The 12,467-nt window shown below is 41.4% G+C and overlaps 1 protein-coding gene across 29 annotated transcripts in view; it reads right to left on the reverse strand.

Moving 5' to 3' along the window:
• KMT2C (lysine methyltransferase 2C) overlaps nucleotides 1-12,467 on the reverse strand; it is a 275,535-nt gene that overhangs the window by 17,525 nt on the left and 245,543 nt on the right. For 24 of the 29 annotated variants that reach the window (XR_014267064.1, XM_082473736.1, XM_082473735.1 and 21 more), the window contains 5 exons: nucleotides 12,352-12,415; nucleotides 10,335-10,567; nucleotides 5,949-7,655; nucleotides 1,301-1,513; nucleotides 443-607 (listed from right to left, as the gene is read on the reverse strand). Coding sequence is in view for 28 of the 29 variants with exons in the window: in XM_082473736.1 (XP_082329862.1) it covers nucleotides 443-607; nucleotides 1,301-1,513; nucleotides 5,949-7,655; nucleotides 10,335-10,567; nucleotides 12,352-12,415 (2,382 nt within the window). In the remaining variant the exon portion in view is untranslated. The remainder of the gene's footprint in view (nucleotides 1-442; nucleotides 608-1,300; nucleotides 1,514-5,948; nucleotides 7,656-10,334; nucleotides 10,568-12,351; nucleotides 12,416-12,467) is intronic. The other 5 variants (XM_082473737.1, XM_082473731.1, XM_082473725.1 and 2 more) reach the window with 2 other exon arrangements.

Consider the following 12,467-nt stretch of genomic DNA (forward strand, 5'->3'; position numbering starts at 1 on the left):
CAGTTTGATATTATTTTTGCAGCCTAAGAATTAATGCACAGGTGCAATTAGTACCTAAATTATTAGACAAAATACATTTCTAGGTTTTTTTCACTGTATTTTTCAGGGTAAATCCCTAACTGCATTTTTTACTCTATTTACTATGAATTTGGAGTCATCTTAAGAGTTAATAAAGATTATAGGAAAATAAATATTTTCCCACCATAGAAATATACAATGGATGTTTTTCACAATTTGTATTCTGACCTATACAAAAATTTCAAATGTTCATATTGGAAACACTTTACCTGGTAAAATTTTAACCTTTTAGTTGAACTAGAGTTTAAATGGAACTTGGAAGATTAGATAGATGTAAACTAGATGGAAAAACAAGACAAGCTCTACCAATTCTGATATGGCATCCAAAGAGGAAGCAAGGTAACACCTTGGCAAAGAAACATACCTTGTAGATCAACTGAGAATAGTAATCCGAAACCCCTTCAAGGGTAGCACTGCCAAAAGTTCCTAGAAGTCGATTCCCACTATTAAACTGGCCACTGCCGTAAGGAAGAAAGTGGGCAAAGTTCACTCCAATGACTGGTTCCATTAGAGGGAGCAGAGAGAGCTGCTATTGAAAAACACATTTAAGAGTAATGTACACGATAAACAAAACAAGTGTTTCTCAATTTTTCTAAGACCCAAGGCAACTTAGTCAAATAAGGCTTGAGAAAAATAAGACTTAAAAATTTCAAGTATCAAAATGCTGGAATAAGTGAGAGAGACTATAGAATCTTTGAGATATACTTAAAAATGAGCCTTTTTCTCATCTGTCTTAAAGGGATGCTGCCAGGCTTCTAACAAGAAAAACACCTTCCTTATCTTCGCTCAGCAAGAATCAGGGCTGAACTGAGGCTAGGTGCCCCCAGTGGCACTCTTCAGCAGCTGTCTCCCACCTTCTGTAACAGCCACAAAGGTGTAAGAATGCACTCTACTAGGGGGAGAGACCAATGCCTGTGTTTCTTTGCATCCGGAGTCACAAGTAACGTGGACAGAATTTTTCTTGGTGCTGAGGCTGCTCCCTTTGAACATAAGTAAATCTTGACCAGCGCCAACCAATCCATCTATTTTACTAAAATTTTGGGGTGCCAATAGGATAAGGTGCAAGTTTGCTTGCAAATAGGAAATCTATTAGGTTGCTTGTTGAGATGTCTTTTACCCCTTAACTCTCTACTTTTGGGAAAGTTTCAGTTTAACAGGGTTGAAAAAGCATCTGATGTCTCACTTCCTTGAATTTTTAAAGGGGCTGCTCCAAAAAACTCACCTGCTTCAGGTGGGTAAAGGTGTCGGTGGTAGAGAACATCGCTTGTTTCTCCTCTTCTTCCTTTTTCCTTTTCTTCGACCGAGGTGCTGCCTTCTCTCCGGTCCTCTGAGTCCTTTTGCTTCGCTGTTTCTTGGTTTCACTTCCTCCATCTGTTTTTGGCAACTGGCTGTTGCCACATCCAAAACCACCTTGCACTTGAGCCCCCAAAGTTTGCTAATGTAATTGGAAAGGTTAAGAAATAAGTGAACTGTCCACACGCTTGAATTCCAGTTCCTGCTAATCCAGTTCCATCCTAAGACACAACATTCCTAACGTGGGTACCCAAAGTTAAGGAGGGAAAATGGTGGCATCAAATGGCCTGTTTTCTGAAAACAGCATCCCTTTTTTGAAACATGATTCTCAAGTATGGAAATCAGTAAGCTGCAAAGCTTGAGGAGAGAGCAGAACTCTTAAGTGTGGCTATTCTCCCTTTCAGAGGAAGCATTACTCCTCAGGCCTGCCCATACTTGTGCCAGTGACAGCCCGGAGCTCCTTATTCCTGCCCACTGGCGGCTGTGGAGGAAGGGGTGCTCTAAGCTAGATGGCTGTGGTGGTCTCTGCATGGTGGTCTTGGGGCCTTATTTGGGCTCCCCTTAGGAATGGGTGAAATACAAGGTATGCGGGCACCATTGCTAAGCTCCAGAAAAGCTTCACAGCCTATGCATCTCAGTTGAGAGGAACAGCTAGCCTCAGAGATCACTAAAAACAAACAACATTGTTCATTCAAATTAGTTCATGGTCATACATTTGACTGAATAACAACTGCTACATACTTAAAAATAAAAGAGGACCTATATGATAGCAAGTAAGCCTTTTCTTTAACTTTTGTCTCTATGGCTAAGAACAAACCAGTCCTTAAAGAGGTTTTTAAGGGTAGTACTATCAATACTTAAAAATATGGGACTATTTTTAGGGGCCATTATTTCTAAACTTGACAGCTATACTTTGCTATAGGCAACTATAGTTGCTAAACTTATTTTAACGTGCTCTGCATTGACTCTTTGAGGGTTTGCAGATTATAGTTTCCATTTATATATATCTAAATGACTTACAGCACGGATGGCAAAGTTGTTCTGTAAAAGGCCAAAGAGTAAATATAGCTACTCAACTCTCTGCCCTGGTACTGCAAAATCAACCACAGACAATTCATAAACTAATGAGCTAGGCTATGGTCTAATAAGATGTTTTAAATTCATGGACACTGAACCTTGAATTTCATATAATTTTCACATGTTGTGAAATACTACTCTGTTTCGGATTTTCTTCAACCATGAAAAAGTGTAAAAACCATTGCTGGCTCGTACAAAAAGGAGGGGATATGGAAGCAGGAACACAGCGCCCATCCCAGGGCTAGATCGGTGCTTCTCAAACGGTGGTCCCCAGAGCGGCAGAATGAGCGCCACCTAGGATGGTTAGAAACGCACGTTCTCTGGTCCCACCCCGGACCTACTGAACCCAAACCTTTAACAAGCCCTCCAGGTGATTCTGACACATTAAAGTTCAGAGAACCCTGGCCTAGAGCTATGCCTCTCATGTCCATATGAATGCGAATCACCTGGGACCTTGTTGAAAAGCATATTCTGACTGGTCCACCTGAGCTGGGAGCCCAACATCCCAGTTTCCTAAAAAGCTCCCGGGTAAGGTTGAGGCTGCCAACCCCCCAGGACTGCACTGTGAGAAGCACAGAGCAGGGCCCGAGCACTTCTGACAGGCTTATGAGAGAAGAACAACGCAGCCGCTTAGTAGGTGTGCAGCAGGGTCAGGCACTCTAAGTGCCTAACAGACTTCGCCAATCCCCACAACCACCCTGAAGAGCAGCTGGTACTACAGTTCAAAGAATACTTTTAATTACAGAAGAACACAAAAGATTAAAAACCATCCAAAAGTTTGCCTGAGATAGGAACAGTTCACATTTTAATGTACTTGTTTTCGATCTTTTATCTATGCCTACATATATTTTGTTAAAAACACAATGAATCACACTCAATATTCTTTTATTCTGGTGGTTGCCTTTTAAACTTGACGTGTGGTTTGTTCCCCGTGACCTTAAACATTCATGCATAACAAATGTTAATGGCTGCAAAAAATCTGTATATTCAGATATAGATATACAGAAACAATAATCCAATCAACAACTACAGTAGTGGATTTAGGTTGTTTTCTCTCATTTTTATCTATTAGTAAAGATAAAGTCATTCATTAGCTATTCATGTGGTCACACCTTTGCACATATTAGAATTTTACATTCCTCTTGTAAAATTCCTAGATATGTCATTGGTAGTCATGGGTATGCACCACCTTTTATTCATATCACAAGCACAAGGTGTACTCTAATTCCTTTAATCCCTGTGGCAACCCAGTAACAGGGAGCATTATTAATCCTGTTTTACAGATGAGGAAACTGAGGCACAGAAAGCTTGACCTGCCCAGGCTGCACGCTGGAAAGAGGTGAAACATGGATTTGACAGAAGCTGAGTGATGTGAGCTCTCAAAGCCCCCCAAGGCTTTACCCCTACACTACAACTAATGCCAATTTATGTGTGAGAAAACACATGTCCTCAGCACGGAGGAAAAACTGGGCCTGTCCAGCTACTGCCACAACAATTCTGCCTTAAGTGTGACTAGAAAGTAGGTGAATTTCATCATTTGTCAAATGGGAATAATAATTGTGCCTGCCGTACCTCAGGGCAAGCGCTGAGCACAGTGTAACCCCTAGAATGTAACCACATTACCCCTAGTAATCCAGGGCCCCCGCCCCTTGCTGCCCTCCCAGATGGATATGAGAACATGTGACAGTCCAAACATTTATACATATACTAATTGACCTCATCCCTTTTTCTATCATAACACCCAATATAAATATTTTTTTACATATAATCACCAGTATTAGGACCTAACTCCACCGAGTACCAACTATGTGGTATTGAGATAGAAAGGCATAGAGACAGAAAGGTGCTCAGGACGCCGTCTACACCCTTCAAGGAGCCGTCTATGCTCAGTGGTACTAGAGAAACTGCTATGCAAGCACACGGGCATTCACTTATGTGAGACTGGCTGAGCTGAGTAAGGTATCTGGGGAAGGCGATTCCAGAACTGAGTCTTAAAAGATACAGATATTGGCCAGATGTTAAAAAAAAAAAAAAAAAAAAAAAAAAAAAGAAGGGAGAGCAGAGCAGGCAGAAACAGCAGCGTATGGCCATATATGGAAGGGTAAAATCAGAAAGACACTCAGGGCCTGCAAGTAGCCCGGTATTCCTAGGGGCAGAGGATGCAATGGACCAAGAAGCTAGAGATCAGGCCTATTTGCTGATGACAAATATGACTGAAAACGTTATCACCACCAAAATTTACAAAAATTACATGACTCTGTGGGGTTACCACTCAACCTCTACTGAATCGGACAAATAAAACAAAGAGTAAGCCAAGACTTGCAAAACAAATGGCTTCACTAACAATCTTAAAACTGCAAATTTGGACAACTAAATATAGCGCTCCACCTCATTCAATTAAAAAAATGAAAAATTTAAAATCTAATTTGAGAAGCACTACAGGGAAAGCTTTATGAACACAATAGCCATATGGTAGTGTAGCATGTGAAAGATAAGACAAGTTAGCCGATTCCTACAAACTAGAAAACCCGGGTTTGGGAAGTATGTCAAGGAAGTTCACTGAAATGCAGGAGATCGAATCTTGTAAAGGTATATTTACAACAAAGTTCTTCATACAAATGAAAAAACAAAAGCAAATCCAATGTTTTATAACTTAAAAAGGGGACTTCCCTGGTGGCACAGTGGTTGAGAATCCGCCTGCCAATGCGGGGACACGGGTTCAATCCCTGGTCCTGGAAGATCCCACATGCTGCAGAGCAACTAAGCCCGTGCGCCACAACTACTGAAGCCCTTGAGCCTAGAGCCCGTGCTCCGCAACAGGAGAGGCCCGCATACTGCAACGAAGAGTGGCCCCCGCTCGCTGCAACTAGAGAAAGCCCACACGCAGCAGCAAAGACCCAACGCAGCCAAAAAAAAAAAAAAAAAAAAAAAGTCTAGCACTTAAAAAAAAAACTTAAAAAAAAAAAACTTGAAAAGGGCAAAATATCGACACATGGAAAACCACAAAGATAAAACAGCATCTACCTGTAAAACTGTGTTTGTATAACATTAAGTATTAATACTTTGCAACAGAATGGATTCCCAATATGGGTTATTCCTGAGAGTCCCCAGGGGTATTAACAGGGTGCGTGAGCTTTTTTCTGTATTTCAAAGAGGTTAATGGAAACTGCACTCTATTTGCAATTAGGACATGTACATGTTTACTTCTTTGCTTTAGTTAGATCAACTCGATGTGGTGATAATCAGCTGACAGGAATATGTTACATATGAAACGCATGACCCTACAGCTCTCTGTATTTTTGAAAAATACAGTAAACAAATTATTACTTGATACAGTTTATGGGTATAAACCAAAACATGAGGTCCGCGTTTTTTTACTCCAGAGTAAAAAGGTTATAAAATGGCGTTGAAATCAATACAGCAGTTGGCACTAATCTGTTGTAACCATAATTTAAAATAAAAGGGGAAAAAAGTAAGCTGTTTTCCTGAGCCACACTTACCACGTCGGCTGGGTTCTGCCTCTCAACCAGTTTGCTATCCTTCGTACCGTCGTCTTCTGAACAAAAACTCCCTTCCGGTTTTTGATTTAAAAGGGAAGATGCCTTTTTATTTTTCAGCAGGTGCTTCAGAAGCTCATTGCCTGAATCTCCTTTGGCAGCAGGAGCGCCGGCAGGTCGGGGGGGACTCTGCCCCGGGCAGGCAGCGCCGGCCACAGCCCTTTCTTTGGCTCGATCCCCAGGGCGCTCCTCCAGTTCAGGCCCATCTGGGCCCGGGCGCTGCTCGGGCTCAGCTGACTCCGGTTTCATCTCCCCAGTGGGGGCAGGGGCGTCGATGGGGCGCTTGCCCACCTCCGAACTCGCACAGGTCTGCTGACCTAGGGCTCCTCGTGCGAAGTCACCGCTGGGCAGTTTGCTCTCCGGCTCTGGGCACAGCGGGCCCGCTGCCGGGTCAGGAGGCGACAGGCCGCCTGGTTCCGCTGACTCGGGCTCTCCCTGCGGAGGGGGCTCGCCGGGGGCGCTCACGGCGGGAGCAGAGGCAGCTTCCGAGACACCCGGGGTTGGTGGAGCGGTTACGTCCGAATGCGGAGTAGAAGGTGCCTTGGTAGACTCCGCTTCGTCGTCTTTCTTCTTCTTCCTTGTTCTCTTCTTTTTCCCTTTCTCTTCTGGGATTATATCAGAATACAGCTGAATGAGAGACGGGGCTGATCCTGGGTAACTCTGTCCACGGCTTACAGCCGGGTCTTGGCCACAGGGGAGACTGCTCTTAGCCACTGGAGGTGCCGCGGGTAAAGCGGGTGTGAAAGGAGGCCTCACCGGGGACTGCTGGAAGCTGGCCCCAGGAACACCTCCATGTACCGGCTTCACAGAATGGAAATTTGGGCTTCCACCAGGAATTGATGGTGAGTCAGGAACAAACGAGGGAGGTCCCATCTGCCTTCGCTCATTGGTTTGCATGAAGTTTGGGGTGGGGGGTGAATTAATAGACCCTTGCTGTATGTTCTGCTGCTGTAAAACCGGCCCCGCTTGCTGTTGCTGCTGCGGAGGCTGCTGAAGGGGTCTTGGAGGTTGCGTAAAATCACAAGGCAGGTCAGAAGTGTAGAATGGAACCTGGGACACAGGCGTCCTGCTGCTCAGTTCCGAGCCCATCATGCCGTGCTGCCCCATTTCCATCCTCTGCTGCAAAGCTCTCTGTCTATCTACTTCTTGCATGAGCTGGATCCGCTGTCTTTCCTGCTGCTCTCGTAAACGTTCCTTACGTTCCCGTTCTTGAAAACTTTCACTGAACGGGTTATTGTCATCGAATTCCACCCGTGGTGGTGGTCCACTCTGTGGATTTGCATTTGACACTGCCCCTGGGGCTGGCGGACAAGTTTTTATTGGTAACTGGGCAACTGGAGGCTGGATCCTGGGAGGATTGAGGGGGAGGTGAGAAGGGGCACCGGGAGGCTGCCATCCAGGTAAACTGGGCATCCTAGCAGGGCTCGTGTGGCCGGACAGGACCGCTGCGTGCTGTTGGTGCTGGAGCTGCGGCGGCGCCATGGGGAAGCTGGGCTGGCTCATGGTGGGCGGGGGGCCGCCTGGAACCAGGGGCAGCTGGGGCTGGACACCTGGCATCACGGTGGGCGGGGCCATGGCACACTGCTGCTGCTGCTGCTTGATCCGATAATCTTCAATCAACTCGGCATGCTCTTTCTGTTGTTTACGAATCTGGAAGAGCAAAATTAAATCTTACTCACTTATATGTGCTATGGGTATCAAATAAAAACACTGGCTGACGATTATGGTGGAGGTTATACAGAAGGCAGTTAGATCAGGCAGAGGTAAAAATATCTTGCTTAGGCAATGGCAAAAATCACCAAGGGAAAAAAAAAAAAGGAAGGAAGGACTGATCAACTAAAACTGCCAAGCTTTTCAATAATAGGATGTTTCTAAATATGAAATACCAAAAACAAATTTGAAACACATTTTTCTGAAATAAATATTTAAGAAAATCTTTCTCTGAGTCATAAACTATTTAAACTACATATAAAAAATAAAACAATAAACAAAGGCTACACAGGAATCAGCTAATTGTGATGTCTTAGAAGTTACATTAATATATAAGGTTAGACTAACTGTGAGATTTAACTCAAACTTTAACCATTTAAATGTGTTAAGATTTCATTTCTTAAGTATACAAAAGTGTACAACATGTTAAGACAAGATGAATTACCAGTACATATACCACACCCTCCCCCTCCAGGTTAAAAAGACTAGATTGGTAATAAAACTCCTTGAATTTAATGGGTAACATATTCAAATTATAATTTCTGAAATATGTAAAAGCTCTGAGGTAATGTTTTGAACAGTTCCTAAGAGGCTCCTAATATAATGACTGACTTGTGTCAGTTAATTAATCCCCAAAAGCCTTTGTACCCTCATGGGCAGACGCCACGGACCAATCTCAATGCAGACACAACCCGTGTCCTGAGGACACACCACCTCACTTAGGGAGCTGGGAGAAAGGGGTGCAAGATGATGTACATACCCTCCAAAATCACTCAATTTTTGTGTACTGTACTAGTACACTGAGCCAGTTCTGATAGGTTTTCAACTTATTTTCAACAGTTTCCCAGGCAGACTAGCATATTCTCTGCACATAATGGTTTTGGTCTGTTTTCCTGTAGCTGGCAACTGCTACTTATTTTCTTCTCTTTCCTGACTGGCTTACTAGCCAGAACTGAGGAATTACCGTTGGACTGGCGAATGAGTATGAACATATATGCACCGGGACACTAAGTGGAATACGGAAGGTGGTGATCCATGCCTTTGCCACATTTCGAAATTCTCTTAAAAACATTGTCATGAATTGCTTATCTTAATAAGATTACACTGGACTGCTGGCAACTATGTTGTAGCAGATGATGTGTCCTATTTTCCAAGTACAGTATTAGCTTCTCAATAGGATTTGATCCATGGATATGCAAAAACTAGGCCCTTGTCATAAAAAATTTATATAAAAATACCAGAAGGCAATAAAAAGGCTAAAAATAAGTTATAAAGAAATCCCTAAAAGCATTTTTACTTGAAATAAACATGGCCCCAGAAAGTAAATTTAAAGAGAAAGGAAACCTCTCATTCCAGAATAGTCCTGGTTTTAAACAATGGAAATCATATTGTAATCAGCTTATTGTTGGGACATTATTGTGGGAGCTATAGCTTGGAGATAAAACGCCACAGTCGAAATCCCTACTCCAATGATCAGCTACGTCACCTACCTCCACAACGACTCAGCAGATTCCTCACGTGTAAAATGGTGATAATACTACCTTGTTCATAAGGTTATAGAGAACGTTAGGTAAGACAGGGCATGTAACTGTGTTCACTACACAGAAAGCACTGCTGTGATTTTTACTGATTCAATCTGCTCTGAATTCCTCCCTTTCCACTATTAACATTGGGAGTAAGATTTAAATTGACAATCAAAAGCAAGATTGACCTTTTTTGGTGTACAATTCTAGGAACTTTAACATGGGTGGAGATTAGTGTGGCCATCACCACAGTCAAGATACTGAAGGACAGTCCAGGGGTTCCCAGTTTTTGGTGAGTGTGTTAGAGATGCAGTCAATATTTGTGTAGAGGTTTGTGTGTGAACCTAAGTTTTTAATTCATCTGAGTAAATACCTAGGAGTGGCCACTTAACACATTCTAAACACTAAACAAAAATTTAAAATTTTACTTCTTCTTGAGTATAACTGATATTTCAGTATGAGCATTTTCAGAAACATCAGGTTCATAATGGAAGATAACAGCAAAATGATCTCATTTTTCAGGAATGAGTCCTTTACGTAAGATACACCAATGTACTTTAAGACCAAAATGATATTGAGAAGGAATACTAATAAAAACATACTATGGGGGGAAAAAAACAAAAAAAAACCCACCAGAATGATTCAAATGCTCTATCTGAAATTCCATGAGAAACTAGGGAACCGAAGGACATGGCAAAGCAAAGGTCAACTCCAAGTAGAAAAGCCTATGATCTCCCCATGAGCTGTCCTCAGGAAAGCTAAGACTCTGCACAGTGATTTCTCAGAACAGGGAAAGTAACTGAATTTCCCCAGCTATATTAGCTAAACCAGTATGAAAACAGTTCTTCTAGGTCAGGATTATGAGAACTTATCTCGTCAGTGGCGCTTACTGAAAGTATGTGCTGTGTGACCACGACTCTGGGGCAAGGACAGGGGTTATTTCTTCAGTTAGTAAGAGGTCTCAGAGCTGTCACTTTTGACAGTGCACTTCTGTGCGCCATTTAACACCAATTGAAATCCTTTATAATTAATCAATGACAGACCCAAACATTCTATGCGTTAACAACTGTTTCTATTTCGCAAACCCATTTATTACCTGTTCTAGCTGCTTCTGAACCATGCTTTGCTGCTCAGTGACGTGCTTGAGCTGCTCTGCATCCTCTTCTGGAAACTCACGCCCAGCTTTCTTGGCGGTACGTTGTTTAGCTGAAAGGGCCTTCTTGGATTTCCTGTGTGCACCGATTTGTTCTTCAAGATATTTCTGCTGCATCTGAAGAAGCTGCTGGGTCTCCTGAAGCCATTCTTCATACTGTTTACGTTGTGAATCATCTGAGGAAAAAAATTAAAATTCACCTGTGTTAATTTTCTAAAGAGTCCAATATAAGTTACACAAATCCATTTTGTAAGGAAACATTTTCATCATGACCTTGTAATAGATATTTTGAAAACACAGTAGTAAATAACTATATAAAGTAGAAGATTTTAGAAAAATATTCAAGAAAACCAAAGAATGCATGTTCTTAGGACACAGGCTAACTTCACACTTATAAATATTATAAACCCAATCTTTGAAAAGCAAAAGACTTATCTAATGGAACACTTTTTATCTACTAAACTATCAAATTCTCTAACCCATAAGCCAAACTATATATTGAACTATATTTGTATTTGATTAATTCAACTTTACAGATTTTGAAGAGACAAAGTAAGACATATCCTATTAAGGTCCAGAGCATGGATTAGGTATCATTTCCCATGCTAATTTTCCTAAGTTTATGGGTTTCCCCTATTTCTAAATGGTGAAAATATGTCCTAAACTATGAGGGAGGGAACCTAGAAAGTTTTAGAAAGGACCAAAATGAAGTCTGTTTTATAGAGGAAATCCGTAAGTTAAAAACATTGGTAATTTTTATGAATTTTGTCACTTAATATGTCTATAAATAAGCCATTAATCAAGTAAAATCTTCTCTACTTGTATGACTGTCATTAATATCTCCCCAAATAGTTGTATCTCTTCATCTTGTAGCAATATTCCTTCTTAATTCTTTAAGGGCACTTTACTTCACTGATTCCAAGTTCAAAAAAAAAAAAAAAGTCACCTTATGGTTGTGAAATTCAGAACATACCTTTTTGACTCACTTTAAGACAAAGAAATAAATAAATACAATTCCAAGAAGGACATTAGCTGAAAAATTACATCAATGATAACAGAATATCATCATACAGTAAGAATCCAACCAAAGCCAATGGGCGCAATAAAGCCAGAAAAAGCCAGTTGGTTACAGCTGTTTACTTGTTTTTAATGCGAATATGTATGCAAATTATAATAATTAGTGCAGGGGTAATTTCAAAAGGTCAGACTTTGGGTTTGTTCTTAAACCCAGAAGTTCCAGTACACGTATGAACTTGAAATCTAGTCTACTAAATTTGAAGGGCATTTTTCAGAACAGGCTTTTTCACAAGATTTCAGAAGTTCTGCTTCTGGTAGAATGAGACCTACCGCAAGGAAAGCCTTTCTGGTTTCTGGAACCAGGAGAGCAGAGGTGAGCAAAATGAAAAATAATGGTGAAAAAAAAGTTAGCTAAACAGTCTGAAGATTTCAGAAAGGTTCAGTTTGGGGAGAACTTTCAACGCTATCCTGAACCACCTTGGGACCCCTGAAAGTAACTAGAAAGGATCAATGGAATCCTGCCTGCATCCTTGACTTCACACCATGCTGCTAAGCCAGCTTCTCTTTCCCTTTGTTGTTCCCATTTAGCGTCCTGGTCACTTAGGCAGACAGTCATTAGAAAAGAAGTGGTTTAATTCTACAGATTGTAAAGTGCCCAATCTATATACAAAAACAGCAGCAACACTGAAGAGAATGGGGAAGATGATCTTTCTGTATTAAAATATTTACCTCTAACCATAATTATTCATGCACAGAAAAAAAAGCAATGAAATACATGCCTTGAGGAAAAGATGCCTAATAGGGCAGTGATGTTTAATAAAAGATGAGGGCACTTCGACTTAAAATAACACACCTAAACTAACTCCAAGATTTTAAAAGAACACAAATATAGTGCAAACAAGCAATCCCCAGAGAACAGGTAACTAATTAGATTTATACTTACTGACAAAGCCTGGACCAAAATTTGGAGGATTAGGCCTAGAAATCTGATGTGTTATACTGCCATCCTAAAATAAGTAAAATTTACAAATAGGTTTATTCCACATTTCAGTTCAAGGG

Source organism: Balaenoptera physalus (assembly GCF_965194825.1).
Source record: "Balaenoptera physalus genome assembly, chromosome: 8".
NCBI classification, from domain to species: domain Eukaryota; kingdom Metazoa; phylum Chordata; class Mammalia; order Artiodactyla; family Balaenopteridae; genus Balaenoptera; species Balaenoptera physalus.